Genomic DNA, 20,489 nt, shown 5'->3' on the forward strand with positions numbered 1-20,489 from the left:
CCATTCAATAGGATCGTGTCTGGCCTGATATTGCTTACATCCACTTTCTTGCCCTTTCCCTGTAACCCTTGATTCCCCTATTGATCAAGAAACTATCAATCACAGCCTTAAATATACACAAGTACTTTTTGCCCCCAAAACTCTCTGTGGCAAGGAATTCTGAAGACTCTCAGCCCCCTAAGATAAGAAATTCCATCTCATCTCAGTTTTAAATTGGAACTTCTTCATTCTGAGACTATGTTGTCTGGTCATAGACTCCCCATGAGGAAGCATCCTCTGCATTTACCCTCTCAAGCCCCTTAAAATCTTATATGCTTTAGTGAGTAGAGTCCCAATCTGTTTAGTCTTTGTTCATAAGATAATACCTTCATACTAGAAATCATCTTCATGAAACTTCTCTGAACTGCCTCTAATGAAATGATGCCTTCCTTTCAATAAAATAACCAAAACTACTCACAGTGCTCCGGGTGTGGTCCTAACAGCACCTTGTACAGTTGCAGTAAGACTCTCCTACACTTATACTCCAAACCCCTTGAAATAAGAGCAAATATTCCATTAGCCATCCTGATTACCTACTGTTCCTTTGTGCTAACTTTCTATGTATTGTGCATAATTACCCCAAGGCCTTTTGTGCTGCAACTTTCTGCAGTTTTTCTTCATTGAAATAATATTCTGTTCTTTTGCTCTTCCTTCCAAAATAAACAACTTTGCATATTCCCACATTATACTTGATTTGCCAAGTTTTTGATGGTTTATTGAACCTATCAACATCTCTGAGCAAACTCTGGGTGAAGGATCGTCATGAACTACCATCACTAGAGAAGTAGTGAAAAAAGCATTCCACCTATTTTTGTGTCACCTGCAAATTTGCTTTCAGTACATTCTCTTCCTTCCTCCAAGTCATTAATATGTATTGTAAACAGTTGTGTTCCCAGCACTGGTCTCTGGGGAACACCACTGCTTACAGGTCACCAACCTGAAAAAGAACCCCTTATCCCCACTCACTGTTTCCTGCCCGTAAGCCAGTTCTCTATCCATGCCAATATACTACCTCCAACACTGAGAGCTCTTATCATATGACTTAATCTTGAAGGTAACTTGTTGAATGCCTTTTTCAAGTTCCAATATAACAGATCTACTGATTGCGACTTACTTGAAAAACTTCAATATTTCCTTTCAATGAAGCATGCTTTGCTCTGCTTGATTAGATTATGATTTTCCACATATACTATTACTTCCTTAATAATTAATTCCAATACTCTTCCAACAATAAATGTGGGGCTAATCAATTTCCTGCTTTCTGGAGCTAAGTATTTTTGGATCCTAGGATGCAAACCAACAGGATCAGGGGACTTACCTGCCTTTAGCCCCACTAGTTTGTCTGATACTACTTCACTAGTGATGGTCATCTCTTGCTTCTCGGATGCTGCCTGACCTGCTGTGCTTTTCCAGCACCACAGTCTTGACTCTGGTTTAAATTTAAACAAAGCTTGGCAGTTAACTGTCAGTCATCATCGAACTAATACATTTTCTATCTATTAATCAAAGTCTAGTTGTAAACCAATTGGCTCTGTCACTTCACACAGTGTAAAATGTTGTTTTTCCTTTACATTACCATTTTCCGATGAGTACCAGACAAAATGCCTTGATAATATGTATCTTTCTTCAGTCTGCACATTTCAGTATGGAGAAATGGCTTTACACAGTTTACTAATCGTTGACAATGATCGAATTTATAATTTGTGTGTGATATTCTGATTGTGCTTCGAATAAAGTTAGTTCTGTGCTGGTCTGTAATGCAGATTCTGCTGTGTAAATCTATGGAGTGTTTTGCCTCTCTGGGTAGTGCATTGGAAATCAAGTCACCTGTTCCCAGAGTAGGCACAAAAGTTAAAGACTTTAAAATATACATGGAATTCTTCAATTTACCTGTCTTTAAGACCTAGGTTGACAGAAAGCATGGATCAGGTTACTGTACTTAACAAGGAGTAGTATTTAGTTGAGCAATGATAAACAGTCAATATATAACTCTACTAAGTAAAATTCCCAGTCTTACATAAAATACCCCGCAAACATACACAGGCAAACAAAAGGGTGTTACGGGTAGAGGGAAAACGTGCAATGCAGTTCAATGGTCCTTGTTAAAGGTTTTGTTTTGATGATTGCTTTGGTTTTTCAGGATATACTGCTCATTTCTTGCCCTTTGCTAGGTACTTTCGCTTGCTTGCAGGAGGCATAGGGCAGCTGATTCATGCTCATAAAATCTCTTACTGCATGGTTGCCAAGCCACAACTTACAGTAACTAGTGAGGGAAAAATAAACTAGCTTTCTCCAGGTTTGAGGTGGTTTGCACTTCAGAGTAAAGGGACAGCCACTTCTCTTTCAAAGGTCCAATGACTTTTCTCTCAAACATTCCTACCTATAAGTGCTTCAGCTATCTGCGAGGTCAGTGTCATCATTAACTAGACACCATTTCATAGACCAGTCAGTTATTTGTTGCCTGGCAAAGCTCCATCCATATAAATCCATTGACTTCAGTTCATCTGCAACCAGACCTCGCCCACTGCTCAAATAAACAGCACTTACAGAGTGTGAAGTAAACCTGCTTTTAAAATGTACACCAATCCTTGATTTTTAAAACCGTCCTTTTCCCATTTCGTTCCATTATCAAAAATACAGATAAATGGGCTTTACAGAATGTATGATCCTGCTATGTGTATGAGTAAAAATATTTAGATTCGGACCAGATACATCAAATTGATTTAGTAAAATTTGTTGCAATGGTCATTATGCTGCTTCTTTGATCATATTTCTGTCTTGAGCTGCATTTTGTTACGTTATATCTTGCCTTAGAAGAAGAAACATAATGTTGCTATTAAACAGGACCTCAAAAATGAAAATGAGTTATGAGGTGGTTCTGTGGCAGTAAATTCCATGTTGAAAAATGCATGCAAAAGATATTATTGCAATGATTTGGCACTTTTTTTTAAGACGGTTCCCTGGGTTGTACAGCTATATGTCATCCTAAGGAAAGCTGCCTTTTTTTCCCTTTGTTTGTAGCAACACCTTTAGTGTAACATAGCTCAATAACTATTTTTACTCAGAACCCGCATAAATCTGTCAACTCTGGATCATAACTCTGATGGTTTCTATAAGCACTGAATTCAGCTGTGACGATAAGTGAAGAGAGTTGAGAGAAAGTGAATTGTAACAATGGTTTCTTTGTAAAGAACAGCCCTTCACCTTCATTTTATTACAAAAGTAAAATATAAATATCTTTTGCATGGAGTAATTTATGGGGACTGGAATGTGATATCTGCAAGGGAGTTGTGAATGCTCATATTAAATAAGATAGCTGTTGTGTATATGGAAGTGCAATTTTTTGGATTTGGTCCATTTTTATTTACCTGTTTAATGCAAAATTGTGCATTCTACAGAATTCTTTGAAAAATGTTGAATAATAATCCATTGTAATTGACAACTTAAGAGAAACAATTACTGAAACTGAAATCTCAAAGTTAGCAATTCAAAAACATATATTCACATTTTGTCACCAGCTTTTCATTGCTTCAGTTAAAATAATAAGTTTTAATTGGTTTTTCCTCTATTCTAGATAGTATCATTGAGTTCTCATAAGCATATCTCAGTTAGCTGCAAGGCTATTCTTGCAGGCTTCCTGAGCTCATTTTGTCCGAACCAAATTAAATTGCAGCCTCACTGAACTAAATATCAATTTTTAAATTCCCAATGCTCTTTGCTAAATTTCTTTGTTGGCATCTATGCCATGAGCTGCCAATGCCTATGTTCTGGAATTTCCATTGTGAACCTCTTGTTTCTGTTTTTTTAGCATTGTTCCTTAAAATTTACACAACTTACCTCAGTTCTGAGGAGGGGTCACTGGACCTGAAATGTTAACTCTGATTTCTCTTCACAAATGCTGCCAGACATGCTGAGCTTTTTCAGCAATTTCTGTTTTTGTTTCTGATTTTCAGCATCTGCAGTTCTTTGGATTTTCTTTAAGATCTAGCTGTTTGACTAACTTTTGGTGACCTTTTTGACTATCTACCATTATAGGTCAGTGTCTGAGTTTGCTTGGTAAGCGCACTTGAATGTTTTACATGCTAGCTAAATGCAAGTTGGTGAGTACTTGTGTACTCACTCAAAGTTGTGAAATAGTGAAAAGATTAGATTCTCTGACTGATTATGTTGTGCAATGACAAAGTCGTGGGAGAAATTTTGGATTTTCCAATGTTACATTAAGTGCAGTAAAAATAAGTAAGAAGGGTCATTTGATTTAATTATAATCAAATCTAGATGGTATAAAATTAGTTCTGAAAAGTTATGTGCAATATATTGAAATGATAATGCTATCATTAATCTGTTTTGAGCTATTCAGGCTAGAAACAATTCTCAAACTTGCTTTTGTTTAATAGTTAGATTTAAGCTGGTGCATCTGTATCTCCTTTTCCACCTATCCACTCCACCCTCTCCTCCCTGACCTATCACCTTCATCCCCTCCGCCACTCACCCATTGTACTCTATGCTACTTTCTCCCCACCCCCACCCTCCTCTAGCTTATCTCTCCACGCTTCAGGCTCACTGCCTTTATTCCTGAAGGGCTTTTGCCCAAAACGTCGATTTCGCTGCTCCTTGGATGCTGCCTGAACTGCTGTGCTCTTCCAGCACCACTAATCCAGCATCTGTATATAGTTCTTGTTTAACGTTGCTCCTGCTGGGCTAAAGAATTATATTATTTTATTGCTTTGAAAATTACAGTGGAATTTCTCCACCAAGTTAAAAAAAAGCAAGTCTGTAGTCTACCATTCACTCAAAGCAAGACATGAACAGTGGAATGTTCAATAATTCCATGCAGTTATCTGTATTTACTTTATAATCTAAATCTTGGAAAGCACACAATATGTTTGAAGTTATGATATGGTTGACAGCAAACATGTTCTAGAAACTGAGGACACTAAACAAATTGAATGCTGATACTTACTGTATGTTCTGAAGTGCAATTATTAAAAGTTATCCAAGATCTCCAAGTCAACGGTGCAATAAAAATATTTTTTCTTTAATATATGCAGTGAGCTGATCCTGACCAATATTGATGTTGATGCAACTGGAGAGTGGGAGTGCCTTATCACTACCTCCCGAGGAAATAGCAGCAAGAAGGTAGAAATTATGGTGCTAGAAACCGCTGCACCTTACTGTTCTGCAGAGCGAGTCACCAACAATAAAGGGGACTTCAGGTATATATTACATGTAGCAACAAGCAGTCGGATTGTTTTCCAGATTTGTGAATGAAAGTTATTTCACATTTAAAAAGAACTGAAACAAAAATGCCCAGCTAGGTAACCACAGATTAAGTTGCAAACTTAAAATATTTTGTTATGAAGTATTGTGTATTGCTGATTGACACCCTTCCCCATTCCTGTCCCTAAGTTACAGAATTCAATATGTTGGTTTAAGAACACTTTATCCACTGTAGCAGGAAGAGCAGGAAAGCAGAATGCTATTTAGGTGAAGAGAGGTTGTCGAACTCAGTAATACAGTGGGATTTGGGTAGCTGGGCAGACGAATCACAAAGATTTGGTTTGTAGGTACAGCAGGTGATTCTGAAGATAAATGGAATGTTGTTTTAATACAAAGAGGATGAAATATCAGAGTAGGGAAAGTTTACTGCAGCTTGGTGAGACCAGATTGAAGGACTGTTTGCAGTTTTGTTCTTAATTTAGAAAAGATATAATTACATTGAGTAGTCACTTGATACCACACTGTCCTTTTGCACAGTCTAAATGTTGTGTATCCCCTTTGAATTTGTATTCTTGCAATGTGTCTTAACGAGTGTAACATTGTGTCCATTTTTCAGCAACACTTGGTTTAAGAGCTATTCAGAAATGGTAAACTCAAACCAATCCAAGGATGATGGTTGAGCTTATGAAGAAAGAAACCCAATGGCATTTAGAAGAATAAGAATATTGGATCCTAAGAAGACATGGCAGGGTGAATATTGGGAGGTTGCTACCTCTTGACAGGGAGAACTGATATAGAGGATACAGTTTAAGGTTAAGAAGTTCACCCTTTAAGACTGAGATTAGGAGAATTTTTTTTCTTTTAGATTATTGTTAGTTTGTAGAATTCAATTCCCCAGAAAGCAGCGGAGGCTGAATTGTTGAATTTATTGAATTTATTCAAGGCTGAATGGGTGAGTTTTTGAGAGGTATAGTGGTCAAGATTTATGGGATACAGACGGAAAGGTGAAGTGGAGACCACAGCCAGATCAGTTATGATATAATCGAATGGCAGAGTTGTCTTGCAATGCTAACTGTACTTCTCTTAAGCCCTATGTCCCTGAATGGAATGGGTGTCTCCTCTGTTTACAAAGTGAAACAAGTTGGTAAAGGGTTCCAAAAACAAAACCCTTCTGATGCTGAAAATCTGGAATAAATGCAAAGAAGATTGGTGATAGTCTCCAGGTCAGGCAATATTTGTGGGTAGAGAAACAGATTTACCTTTTCAGGTCAATGGCCTTTCATTAGAACTCATAAAATCAAAAAGGGTATTGGGAAATGTCACATCTATTCTTTGTGGGTATGATCTCATGGCATAAAATTGAACCTAATGTGTCACAAAATTGGGGATGTTGTTAAGGATGGTCACATTGCAGCAATAATTCCTTAAATTGGTCAGCATGGCACCCTGCTAGTGCCTTATGATTCATTAAATGGTACAGTTAGGTGCCTGAAATGGATATTATTCCTTTTGTTACCACTAACACCTGCCAACTCAAACATAAATATGAAATTTTTTAAATTAATATTTCACATCTCTTTCAAGAGGAGAATTCAGGTTGGAAATGACACCTGTGTGTGCATTTTTAGATTTGCCTCAAGTGTGCTGTTCTTTCTCCTTTGAGTTCAGCACAGTAATAGATGGCATGTACACTTACTGTTTACATTCTGTTTGTGATCACGATAGATAGAATTAGAGAATGCCACTGGTCATCTACTTTACATATCCAGAGATATTTTACAGTTTTCCCCTCTTCCACCATCGTAACATTGAAATCTTTCTTCACCCAGTACCATGGGATAACGATGTGCACTTGAAAGAACAGGTAGTTTTTTTAATGTTCATAGACATCAAAAAGTCAACACCTGCAACAATATAGCAGTCATTCAATAATGCATTAAGGTGCCAGCAAAGTCTAGGATCTGAATTTTCACAACAACAGAGAAGCTCCCGTGATGGCAGAGTTAGTAAGTTAGAACAGAAATGGCAAGTCCTACTCACAAATACGGCTGTTCCCATTTTGATTGTGGCAGCAATGAGGTTGGATTGTGACTTGAGCATGCACTTTTCATGGAAGCAGCAAATAATTTACATAATTAGCTCCCTTCACTTCTGTGTGATGTTGGTTGCCCAAGAGTGTGAAACCTGAGGTCTGGGGAGTGGACCTGGTTAGAACTGTACTTTGTGTGCTTCTTCGGAAAGCCAAAATACCTGATTGGAAAGGTAAGCTACTTCCTGAGGTGTGCTGTTGGGATATGTTTGGGAAATGTTAGATGTCATTTCAGGGAGATTAGATACCCTTTGCATGGGGTAAAATAACTTCTGGAATTGTTTAAAAAAATAATTTTACAAACTATGAATAAATTTATTAGCTGCCAGATTCATTGGAAATGTCAACAAACCTGTCAAACTCAACTAACAAAAGTGTAAAGTTGACCTCGCAAAGGGAACTTTTTAGCTTTGAAGGCATTTACAACTTGGCCCCTTCACAGCTTTGAAACAATCACCTGTATGTACTTAAAAGAAAACAGAGCTTGTTTCTGTGTTATCTACTGGCATAAACCTAAGGGCTTCCATTACTGGATTACTGATGCATGACTGACTTCACAACCATCTATTATCACAGTCGAGTGTCTGCCAGCTTACTGTTTGATTGACAGCACCATGTGTTAAAAGACTTCTTGAAGTGGATGTATAAGTGAATGCTAATGCTTCTTATTAAGAAGGATTGAGGATGTGATTGAAACATTTCTTATATGAGACATGAATTAGTTGAAGGAATATAATTTTAGTCAGCTGTTTTAGCTGCATGATTTTTTTAAAATTCAAAATTGTAAAGACTGCAATTGACACTTGAGAAATTTATTTAATCTCATCCGTCCATTGTCCCGAGTTCTGCCTGTGGTGAGTTCTAGGTAAGTTGGCATGTAAGGATGCAGGGTGGTAGTTACATGGGTAAAGATTGGCAAGGAGGACAAGATGAGCTCAATGTGATGGCACAAGGATTAGGTTGGCATGTAAGGCATGAAAGCCTTTATAGCAGTGGTTGGAGGAGGTGGGGAATGGGACATGTAGGCATTGGTTCACATGGAGGATATGAGAGGCATGGACAGTCAATGCGGGAGTTTGGCTTGGACTGGAGATCTGAGTCATGGGGTGGTTACATCGCTTGAGGTGGCATAGTTGGGTCATGAATGTGGAGGGATATTTTGTTTTATTCACTTCTTATGGAAACATGAATCCAGTGCAAGTGCACAGAGGCAAGTTTTGCATAGCTTCCTTCATTAACAGAGTGTGAATCTGAAATCCATAAAGCCATTCTTGAAAGTCACGACTGTGGAGTTGATAATTCTCTGACTCTGCCCACTCAACTCACAGATGGATGTGCAGGCTGATGTGCTCATTCAGTGTCTGAGGCTTTAATCAATGCTCCCCTGACTGAAAGGCAAGGCTGTTATCACTGAGTCAAAGCTGCCACCTCCACAAAAAATGTTGGTGTACTCAGCAGATCAGGTGTTATTTGTAGAGAGAAATAAAATTAATGTTTTGAATCTGAAGCAAACTTCATCAAAAACAAAAGCAGAAACTGCTAGAGCAACTCAGCAGGTCTGGCAGCATGTATAGAGAGAAGACAGAGTAAACATTTAGTATCCATTGACTCTTCACCAGAACATGGGATTCTAACGATGGGTCACTGGACTCTAAAATCATAACTGTTTTCTGTCCACAGATGCTGCCTGACTTGCTGAGCTTCTCCAGCAGTTTCTGCTTTTGTTTCAGATTTCCGGCATCCACAGTTCCGCATTTTATTTCAGTGAGAAGTTTGTCAGAACTGGCACAGGAGGACCACCACCAAAGCCCCCTCTCCCCCAGCCACCCAAACCAAAGAGATTTCAATATCACCTTGGAACATGCTTCTCTCATCAAGAAGGGCTCATGCCTGAAACGTCGATTCTCCTGCTCCTTGGATGCTGCCTGACCTGCTGCGCTTTTCCAGCAACACATTTTCAGCTCTTTCTTCTCTCATCAACAGTCAAGAAACTATTCTGCTGGATCTGCATTGAGGATGCTGCATGTTTCATGGCAGCACTGCTGAAGGAGTGGTGCATGACCACTGTTATTCTTGCTCACCCCAGGAAACTGACAACTGACATGTCCAACCCTAATTTCCTCCACTTCATCATGGTTACTCAGGACACTCTGAAGATCCTAACACCCATGAAGACAATGACAAAACCGAGTACCATGAGGAAGATTTTGTGATTCTATATTTCTGAGATGATCAGTACAGGTAGTTTTGCTATTACACATTCTTGTGTGACACTGCGCTATATAAAAATCGCTCAACACAAATAAACTTAAAATGTTGGTGATGTAATTGTGTTATAACCAACACACACTTTAAATTTTGGGTATTAGAAAAAGCATTCCCTATTCACGCAATGGCATTACAGCCAATTTGTGTGACCAAAAGACATGTAATAGCAGAACTGCCTGTACTGGTAACATGGTCATTTTAATGGATGAATCAAAGAATGAATATAGGAGAAATTCATCTAGGAAAAGTAGTGACAATATCTAACGGGAGGTGCTTTGTAAATTTGTTTTTGACCAATAAGGGATAAACAAACTTCTTTCTCTTAGTTCTTAGGTCATTGGGGAATGAGAATTATTTACATTGTGTTTTGTTTATTTCATATTCTCTTGCATTTGGAGCTAAAAATCTTTGTTTTGAAACACATTTCCTGATATTGTAGACACTTAAATTGAAAAACCATTCTTTTGTTAATGTTTTACTCTCAGCCTGTGTCCTGTTTGCATATTCTGCTATTAGCCCCTGCCCTTTATTAATATTAACATTCTCCTGTTGATCTCATCCTTCTTCTGCTCTGGTTCCAATCCTACCCTTTTCTTGACCTCTCCCTTTTGCATCAATTTCACCTGTTCTGAGTTTTGTTCTTTTGTGAGAAGTGAATGTTAGAGCCTGGATTTCTGGCTTATTAACAGGGCAACTGTTATGTCGGTGGAGGGTGGTGGGCGGCTTTAAGCCTGTGCTTTGTCAGTCTGAAGGAAAAGCTCCTCCACCCATATTTCCAAATGCTATCAGCGTCACCAAGATATTGCCAAATTCCAGAGCCAGCCTGCATTTCATTAAAGACTAATACCATAACTTTTTGATCACTATGCCCCATAGTTATAACAGAAATTATCACATACAAATTTGAAAAAAACAAAGTTAAATGTATTATCTTACAAAGCTTATCCTCCTATTATTTTGAAACTCCTCTCTGGTCAACTGTACAAATAGTATTTAAAAAATGCATACTTTCCTATTAATCTTACTGGTGTTACAACATTCTGGGGTAGTGTGCTGGTGATAAAGCCCCATTATTCCCAGATTCATCCTAAATATGAGAAGATATTATCAGACTATCTAAAGTCCCCCAATTACTTAACTGACCAATGCAGATTGAAAGATAACACTCACCAAGTTTCTGGACCTATTAAGGAAATAACTTTGTTGCAAACAAATTGTCTTTAATCAATGGCATTTTGGAAACATGAATTGCTAATTTACAACTTGGGCTTTTTTCACTGAAGCATAGGAGGTTGAGGGGTGACCTTATAGAAGTTTATAAAATAATGAGGGTATAGACAAGATGAATGGCAGATGTCTTTACCCAAAGATAGGGGATTTTAAGAACAGTGAGCATATTTTTAAGTTGAAAGGAGAAGGGTTTAGAAAAGGTGCGAGGGGCAGTTTCTTTTACACAAAGAGTGGTTTGTGTGTGGAATGAACTTCCAGAGGAAGTGCTGGATGTGGGTACAGTCACAATGTTTAAATGGCATTTGGATAAGTACATGAATAAATGTTTGGAGGGATATGGGCCAAACGCAGGCAGTTGGTACTGAATTAGTTTGGGAATATGATCGACGTGGACTGGTTGGACTGAAGGGTATGTTTCTGTGTTGTATGATTCTATAACCTTCTGACTCTATAACAATATGATTGTACAACCCCATAATTTAAACTCTATCCCTTTTTTTCTCCTTTAGGATGGATCTACAGAGAAAGTGAGTTAGAGACATTTGTTACTTTCATCCAGAAAAAAGAGAGAGAGAAGTTGTTGTGAAAAAAACCTGAAAGAATTGAGGATGCTGGAAATCACAAATGAAAACAGCAGGTCAGGCAGCATCTGTGACACATCGGTTCTGAAGAAGAATCTGGATGTGTAACGTTAACTCTGATTTCTCTCCAAAGATGCTGCCAGACCTGCTGAGATTTCCCAGTAATTTCTGAGATTGTTTTGAAGTTTTTTTCTCTGCTGCATTAGACCTCATAAGTGCCATGGCCACCTGGTCAGGAGCCAAAAAAGATCTTGTTGTTAAGTAATTATCTCCCTTAATTCAGAACCCAATGGCTCTCAAGTGTCTTGCTTGTGATTTCATTGTTCCAGGGAAAGCCACATTTTATACACCAGTAAATATAATTTTTGAAACTGTAACCATCTTGTTACACAGTCTCCTTGGTTTAAAGCAGTGTCTTATTTTTAATCCACAATCCAAAAGTGAAGGAAATAAAAAGATGTGGTCTTCACACTGCTTTCACTTTTCTACAGATGGCCTCGAACATTGGCTGGTATCACAGCATACTACCCCTGTACACGATATCCATTTGGATCTGTACCTTATTATGGAGACCATCGGCAAAGAAAAGCATGGCGTAAATGTGATCGAACTGGACGCTGGATGGAAGGAAACTACACCGAGTGTGCTTATGCAAATGAAGTTACGAGAGTCCTTCACGCATTCAGCCAGGTACTTCTTCATATAACCAAATACCCTGAGCTCTTTACGGAACGTTCAGAAATGTAAACATGGTGGATTAGATGATCCACTGTGTAGAATCACTTCCTTTATATTGAATTCCCATAAAAGAGAGTCCAGTCATGACTATCCTTCTTTACTAGCTGCAAGATTTGAAATAAAATTAGTGCATTGCACAGTTTTGGGTTTACAGCTAGATATCATCCGTTGATACAAATCTTGTTATTGCTGATATGAATGCAAAAAAAAAACTTAGAATCCTTATGTAGCCAGAAAAAAAATCTCCAACTTGTACATTATACTTTAATAATTTTTGCATCGATTAGCAGTAGGTCAGGAGCTAAAGGGCCTGTTTCCACACTGTTAGTAATCTAATCTAATCTAATCTAATCTAAATATGTGAATGACTTGTAGAGAAAGATGGAAAATTGATACTAATCTAACAATTTATCTTTTGGGACTTGAAGTTTAATGAAGCAGGGGGTGTCACTGCAATATTGTATCTAACTGGGAATCCAATAATAGATGCAAAAAGTAGAACAGAATTCATTATTGATATATTTCAAGATGAAAAGACAGAGGTTGGAATATTAGGTGGTCATTATTTAAAGCATCATTTGCTTCATTTTGAAATAACGTGTGTCTATCCTTTGAGAATGTGAGGAAATCAATAACTAGAATATAAGAAGTGTGTCTTGAGTATTGTGCAGTATCTTGCAATATTTCTGAATAGTTTTATCACAGTAAGTCAAAATTGAAAACTTAAGCATTATTTGGATGAAGAAAATTGTTGGTGTTGTGATTTTTTAAATCTGAAATGGTATTTCATATAATTGTATTATCATTTTAATGCTGTTAAGCAGATAAAAATACTTTTCTATATCTGTCATGTTCTTGATTATTTTAATTTAAACATGGATTTTGACTATCTCCAAACTAGTTTAATTGTGTTTTCTTAGGTTCATCTAAAGCCAGCGTGTGGATGTGTCCCAGTCGGCTTGTTTTTTGTTCCTCTATAGTTGAACGTTTTATCTTAAAACCCGCCCATTATTTAGCAAGTTTATTCCTCAGGTGCTTTAGTTTTTTGCATGCAGAATGCATGCCCTCTGCAAAAGAGATGTTTGTAGTTTTGGGCGCAACATGGCTTCTTAGTCAAACTGTGTTTCTTTTGTGATTGAGAAATGCTTCAGAATGTGCAAAGTTGGAGGCAATTTCCTTTTCAAGAAAGTGAATCTTCTTGCCAATATCTAAGGAGAATGAAGGATAGTACTTTGATGATTACTGGCCCTCAGACCTTCAGAACTCAGCAGTATGATTCAGAGAAATGTACAAAAAAACTAAAATTGAAAAACGTAGAACTTAGTTATTTGAAAGCTTTGATTGCTCCCAACTTTGCAATTCACCTATTTGAGAAATGATTCTTCTGAAAGATTTTGACTATAATATATTATTGAATCCACATTCTCACACTTTGTTATTTCTTCTAGATGCTTAATTTATCTAACAATTCGAAGCAAGCTATTAAATATAATTGTAGACCTGAATATGCAACCATCATAGTTATTTATTAGCACAGGTTCATACATTCTGCCTCTTGGAAAGACAACTGTCATCGTTGTGCCAAAAAAAGTCACTCATATGGGCTGTTTCTCAATTGAGAAATGGACATAATTCCAGGATATTTTCCCTAGAATAAAAGCACAAATTTCATAACTCCCACAATCATAATTAAATAATTCTGAATAATAACGACAAATACCAGATTGATTCGTGGGACAGCAAAACATATGAAGAGAGACTGAGACAGTCAGGTCTATATTTAGAAGAATGAGTGGGAATCATAAAAAATCTCATAAAATTCTAACAGGACTAGACAGAGTAAACACAAGAAATATGTTTCCGATGACCAGGGAGTACAGACTCAGCCATCACAGTTGAAAGATCCAGGTTAGGTCATTTAGGACTGAGATGAGGAGAAATTTCTTCACCTGGGGTGTGGTGAACCTGTGGAAGAAATTAGATACAGTTCTTGGAGTTAAAGGGATCAAAAGATATGAGAAGAAAGCAAGAACAGGATGCTGTGTTGAATCGGGTACTGAGCAGTCTCAGAGGGTTGACTGGCCTATACCTGCTTCTGTTCTGTATGTTTCCATGAAATCTAACTTAGTTTTAAACAGCGTACCTGCTGTTGGTCTCACACTTGACTGAAAGGCATGTGTGGTTGTGTTTCTACAATTCAAAACCATTTGGTAATGCTAGAACATTGTGAAGAACACCAATGCCTTCAGTCAATGTACCCAAGTAAAATGACTCAACTTAATTTGTGGCATGCGCCTAACTGATAGACAAGTGTATCATAAAATACAAAATGTCAGTTTACCTATCAAATCAGTGTTCAGGAAAAATGAATTGTCGATCTAAAAAGGAACATCCAGTTCCTGTGAAGCCTTGTGAGGATGAACTTCATTATTGGCTGTTGTTTGTTTGAAAATGAATGGCCTGTGTTTGAAAGCTGTAGAAGCACTTAATCCTGATGATCACTCCAGTCTGAAAGTATGAAGACATACCACAAAGCTGCTTAAAAATGTAAAGTGAGATCCTATGTTGGTTGCAGGTATTCTGCTGAGTTTATTATTTTTTAAAGGAGCCACTGTACTGCTTAAAATAGAAAGCAAAAACTTCAAATTTTCTTGCTGGTGGCTCCAAATGGAGCTTATCAATGCCAAATCTGCCAAAAAGCCAAGGCTCCCTTGAGGAGTGCTTGGGCTGATTTTTCTCAGACCATTGTTGTTGGTCTGGAGGCAGCACTAGTTACAAAGAAAAGAACGGCAGATGCTGGAATCCAAGGTAGACAAGCAGGAAGCTGGAAGAACATCAGGCAGCATCAGGAGCTGGAGAAGTCAATGGTTCAGGTGTAACCCTTCTTCAGGACTCGGGGTGGGTGTAAAGGGAGCTGCAGCTAAAGTGAGGTGAAATTGGAGGAGGGTTTTGGTGAGGAGGGTACATGGCATAGTGAGTTAGGGATAAATGAACACAGGTAGAGGGTATGACCTGGTTGGTCGATGGGAGGAATGAATCCAGTTGGTAGCTAGAAGGAAGGGGTGATCAGAGGAATGGAAGGGAGGGGAAGGGACTGGGAAGGGACTTGGGAAATGGGAAGTGAGGTTATTTGAAATTGGAGAATTCAATGTTGAGTCCTCCGGGCTGTAGGCTACCCCAGTGAAAGATGAGGTGTTGTTCCTCCAATTTGCGGTCTGATTCTCTGCGGCAATGGAGGAGGCCGAGGATGATCATGTCAGAGAGAGAGTGGGAAGGGTAATGAAAATGAGAGGTGACTGGGTGGTCAGGTCGGCCCCCGCAGCATAGCAAGTAGGTTACAGTAGGGTAGCCCAATATAATCCTGCCATGATGATACTTTTTCAAGGGAGCAGGGAACTTGGCAGGACAGCTACCCATCAGGTTAATTGAGTCAGCTAAAATGGCTGAGCAAGTGAGCAGCAGCAATATGTCCCCTGGCCAGTACCTGGAGAAGCCAGAATCTGGAGGCTCAGATTTAAGTTCCACGTCCTCCAGAAGTGCGTAATAACACTTCTGAACAAGTTGATTTTAAGAAAACTTACGTGAAGGAGCCAGGACCGCATGAAGGTACGACAGGTGAGTGACGTAGAGCCTTCAGAGCTAAGCCCTACAATCTATGTTGCCCCAATATCTTCTTCACAGTATACCTCAGGTCAGCACAACTTATAGCTCCGTTCACTCCTTTCTCTACATGCACCTTGAATCACCATCCAAACAGCTGACACTCACAGCCTTTTACCTTCCTAGAAGGAAATTGTGGGACCCCCATGCAGAAATATTTGTATTATCTATAACTATGGGTGAGTTGCAGAATAACTGGAGAGTGACTAATGTTGTGCCTTTGTTTAAGAAGAGATATAAGGAAAATCTGGGAACTATCAACCTGTAAGTCTGCTTTCAGTGGTGGGTAATTTGTTGGAAGTGATTCTGAAAGATAGTATTTATGTGCAAATGGAGAGGCAAGGAATAATTAGGGATAGTCAGCACGGTTTTGTGCAAAGGAAATTGTGTCTCACAAACTTGATTGAGTTTTTTGAGGAAGTAACCAAGAAGATTGATGAGGGCAGAATGGTAGACATTGTTTACTTGGAGTTTAGCAAAGGCTTTAACAAGGTTCCACATGGTAGACTAATTGGTAAAGTTGGATCACATGAGATCGAGGGTAAGCTTGCCAGTTGGATGCAAAATTGGTTTAATAGCAGGAAATGTACAGTGATGGTGAAGGGTTGTTTTTCGGACTGGAGGCCTGTGACCAGCAGTACTCCATAGGGATCTGTGCTGTGTCCACTTTTGCTTGTCATTTATATAAATGATCTGGATGAGAATATAGAAGGTACAATTAGTACGTTTGTGGATAACACCAAGATTGGTGGCATAGTGGGGAGTAAAGAAGGTTATCTAAGATTACAAAGAGATCTTGATCAGTTGGGCCAATGGACAAAAGAGTGGCAAATGGACGTTAATTTTGGTCGATGTGAGGTATTACATTCTATAAAACAAACAGAGGCAATACTTATACAGTTAAAGGTAGGGCTTTGGGTAGTGTTGTAGAACAGAGAGACTTGGGGTTCAGGTATACACTTCTTTGAAGTTTGCTTTACATAAAGATAGGGTGGTTAAGATAGGGTGCCTTCATTTCTTAGACATTTGAGTATAGGAGTTGGGATGTTATGTTGTGGTTATGCAGAACATTGGTGAGGCTTTGTCTGGAATACTGTGTCCAGTTCTGACCTCCCTGTTATAGGAAGGAGAGAGTTACCAGGGTGTTGTCAGGTATGTAAGGTTTGAGTTAAAAGGAGAGGCTGAATTGGCTGGGACTCTTTTCACTGGAGCATGGAGGTTGAGAGCTAACCTTATAGATGTTTATAAAATCCTGAGGGGTATAGTTAAGGTGAATGGCAGCTGTCCTTTCCCTGTGATGTGGAAATGCACATAGAGATGGACTTGGATTGGCAAATTCAGAAGTCAAACAACAGTAGGTTATAGTTCAACAGGTTTATTTAAAATCACAAGCTTGTGCACACTGGTCTTTCGTCAGGTAAAGGAGGAGCAGTCTAATGAAGGAGCAGTGCTCCGAAAGCTTGTGATTTTAGATAAATCTGTTGGACTATAACTTGGTGTTGTATGATGTCTTTTTCCCAGGGTAGGGATTTCAAGGTGGCATATTTTTAGGGTGAGAGGAGAAAGAATTTAAAAAGGCATGAGGGGCAATTTCTTGACACACAGAGTGGTTCATATGTAGAATGAGCTTTCAGAGGCAGTGGTAGATGTACCTACATTGACAATGTTTAAAAGACATTTAGATAAGTATATAAATAAAAAATGTTTGTAGGGGTTTGGCCAAGCGCAGGCAGGTGGGACTAGTTTAGTTTGGGATTACGGTCAACATGGATTGGTTGGATCGAAAGGTCTCTTTCAGTGCTGCATGACTCTTTGACTCTGAAGATCAGCTTGCAGCATTCACAAACTGCTGAAAATTCTATTTCCCTGCTTTTCCTCCCTCAGAGAGACTTGGGAGAGTCCAAGGAGGGTGGAATGAGCCTCTAGTGGCTGACACCTTCTGGGCACTGGCAAGAGGTTCCTACATAGTCCTGTTTGAAGATCCAGGTATCAACAGTAACCTCAGATCTCAGTCTGGAGTTCCTGAAGCACTGGTGCTCTCATGTGTCAGGGTAGCTAGTCTGCTGCCTGTAAGTCCTCATTTAGGGGTCTTGCTTCCTTCAACCTGCACCTCTGTACCCATTCCTTCTGTTTTAGGGAGTGCGTCTACATAGAAGACAGCTGGTGCTATTGCTACTGTTGGTCCTGTTGCTACAGCTGAATAAAAAGCTTTTTACATTTTCTTTTTGTGATGATAGCCACACCTGAATGACCCTCAATTCAAATGCCTAATTGTATTAGTGTCATCCACTGAGCAATGAGTCAAAACATTTCACAACAGAACTGGAGCAAGAGATTATCTTTAGCATTCATGTATGTCAACAAGCTGCTAGTCCAACGATGATATTGGCACAGGACAGAAAAATATCATTAGTCCTTTTCTTCTGCAGGAGCAATGCTTAAAAGTCAATGGACGCATACAATGTTCCAACAAAGATCTGTAAGCTGCAACTCTAGCCAAACTGTTCCAGTACAGCTACAACACTGGCATCTATCCATAATTTGGAAAATGTATCAGGTGTTTCCTACCCACATAAAGTAGAGCCAGGCCATTCACTCTAGTTAATACTCAAGCCGCCTATTCTCAATCATCAGCAAAGTGATAGAAGGTGTCATCAACAGTATTATCAACATGCACTGCAGAAATGCACCAAAGATCCTTAGACAGCACCTTCCAAATCTCCGACGAGTTCCATCTAGAAGGACAAGAGCAATATACAGCATATATGGGAACACCACCATCTGCAAGTTCCCCTCAAGCCGCTCACCATCTTGACTTGGAAATATATTGCCACTCCTTCAATGTTGTTGGGCCAAAATCCTGGAATTCCCTCCCTAACAGTATTGTGAGTCTATGGACAGTATGTGGACTGCAGTGGTTCAGGAAGACAGCTCACCACTAGCTTCTCAAGAATACCGAGGAACAGCCGATCAAAAAAACAGTTTTACTAAAGTAGCTGTAGCAATATCTTACGCACCAATGCTCAGTTGAATTCTGCCAGACCCTCAGGCCACACACTGCCGAACATCTTTGGACCAAATATGGAGCAAAAGAGTGCAATTCTGGAAGTGAGTTCAGAATGACTGCTTTTCACATCAAGGCTGCATTCGCCTGACTGTGTGACATTAAGGAGTCCGAATAAAATTGAAGTCAGTGGGAATCAGGAAGAATATTCCATTGGTTTGCATCATAGTTGAACACAAAGATATTTCCTGTGCTTGTTGGAGGCCAGTCCCCTCACATCTAGGATGAGGTTGCAGGTGTTCCACAGGGATGTGTCCGAGGCTCCACCATCTTCATTAATTACCTTCCCTTTATCATGAGGTCAGATGTGGTAGTGTGCACTGATGTTTATACTATTTTTAGCTCCATTTGCAACTCCTCAGATACCAAAGCAGTTTTTGTTCAGATGCAGCAGAACAACACCTAGCTTCGGTTGACAAGTGAAAAGTAACATTCATGTGAAGAAAGCACATGAAAATTATTATATTCAGAAGAGAGAATCTAATCTAATGGCATTGTCATTCTTGAATACCACATTATAAACATCCTGGGGATTCCTATTGACTAGAAATTTTATTGAGCAACCACATAAAAACTGTGGATGCAACAGCAAGTTGCAAACTCACCATTCTGGGGTGAGTAACTCTTCCTGAGACTCCCACTGCCAGGCCAACATCTATAAGGCACAAGTCAAAAATGTAATGTAGCACACTGTACTCCCCTGGACAAGCGCAGCTCCTGTAAGACTCAATTAGATTGATGTTATTCTGGACAAAGAGCTAACTTGATGAGCACCTCATCCATCACCTTAAATGCTTACTAAATTTTTCATCAATATGAATACCATCTGTAGCAATAACTTGTCAAGTCTACTTTGACAGCATCCTTCAAACTGTGACCTTTACTATTTAGAAGAGCAACGACAGCACACACCTGAGAACACTACCACCTTCAGGATTTCCTCCAAGCCACACCCCATCCTTAATTGGAATTATATTGCTGTTCCTTCACTGTCACTGGCTCTCCAATTCTGAACTCCCTTCTTTACAGTACATCTGCACCAGATATACTACAACAATCCATGAAAGCAGCTCACTACCACCTTCTCACAGGCTATTAAAGATGGACAGCAAACACTGTCTTGCTCACAGTACTGATATCCCAGAAACAAATTCTCGAAAACATAATTTGGGAGGGGTGTTGTGCCACTATGATAAGAGAAAAATGTTTAATCAAGCAGAAATTGTGTGAATATTTTCAAAGGGTTAAAGCAGGCACTTCTGAGATGCGCTGTCATGAAGTTATTTTCATCCCAGGTACCACAAAACAAATAATGTTCTCACTTTGGACCAGTGAAACCCAGAGTTTAAAAGCAGCACCACTCGGACTTGACTGGTTTGTGCATTTATGTTTTGTACAATACAATTCCCAGCAGTGGAACTACGAAGATGCTCTGATTTGTTCACCTACTGGTAGGTACAATGAAGCCTAGAAGGTAGTAATGATGTAAGTCTGAGTGTTTATATGTATTCCTTCACTTAAGTAAATACTTGTTTACGCTGCAACTTAAGTTTTTTGCTTCAAAGAATTGTTCATTCTGCAGCATTGTAACGATTGGGATTAT

The 20,489-nt window shown here is 39.0% G+C and overlaps 1 protein-coding gene across 1 annotated transcript in view; it reads left to right on the top strand.

The window, feature by feature from the left end:
* Positions 1 to 20,489, top strand: part of adgra1b (adhesion G protein-coupled receptor A1b) — a 529,688-nt gene that overhangs the window by 293,620 nt on the left and 215,579 nt on the right. Inside the window, exons 8-9 of the mRNA XM_043712551.2 lie at positions 5,088 to 5,252; positions 11,916 to 12,114. Coding sequence (XP_043568486.2) covers positions 5,088 to 5,252; positions 11,916 to 12,114 — 364 coding nt within the window. The remainder of the gene's footprint in view (positions 1 to 5,087; positions 5,253 to 11,915; positions 12,115 to 20,489) is intronic.

This window comes from Chiloscyllium plagiosum, unplaced genomic scaffold, assembly GCF_037043375.1.
Source record: "Chiloscyllium plagiosum isolate Xiang-an unplaced genomic scaffold, Cpla_swu_hap1 HiC_scaffold_22, whole genome shotgun sequence".
NCBI classification, from domain to species: Eukaryota; Metazoa; Chordata; class Chondrichthyes; order Orectolobiformes; family Hemiscylliidae; genus Chiloscyllium; species Chiloscyllium plagiosum.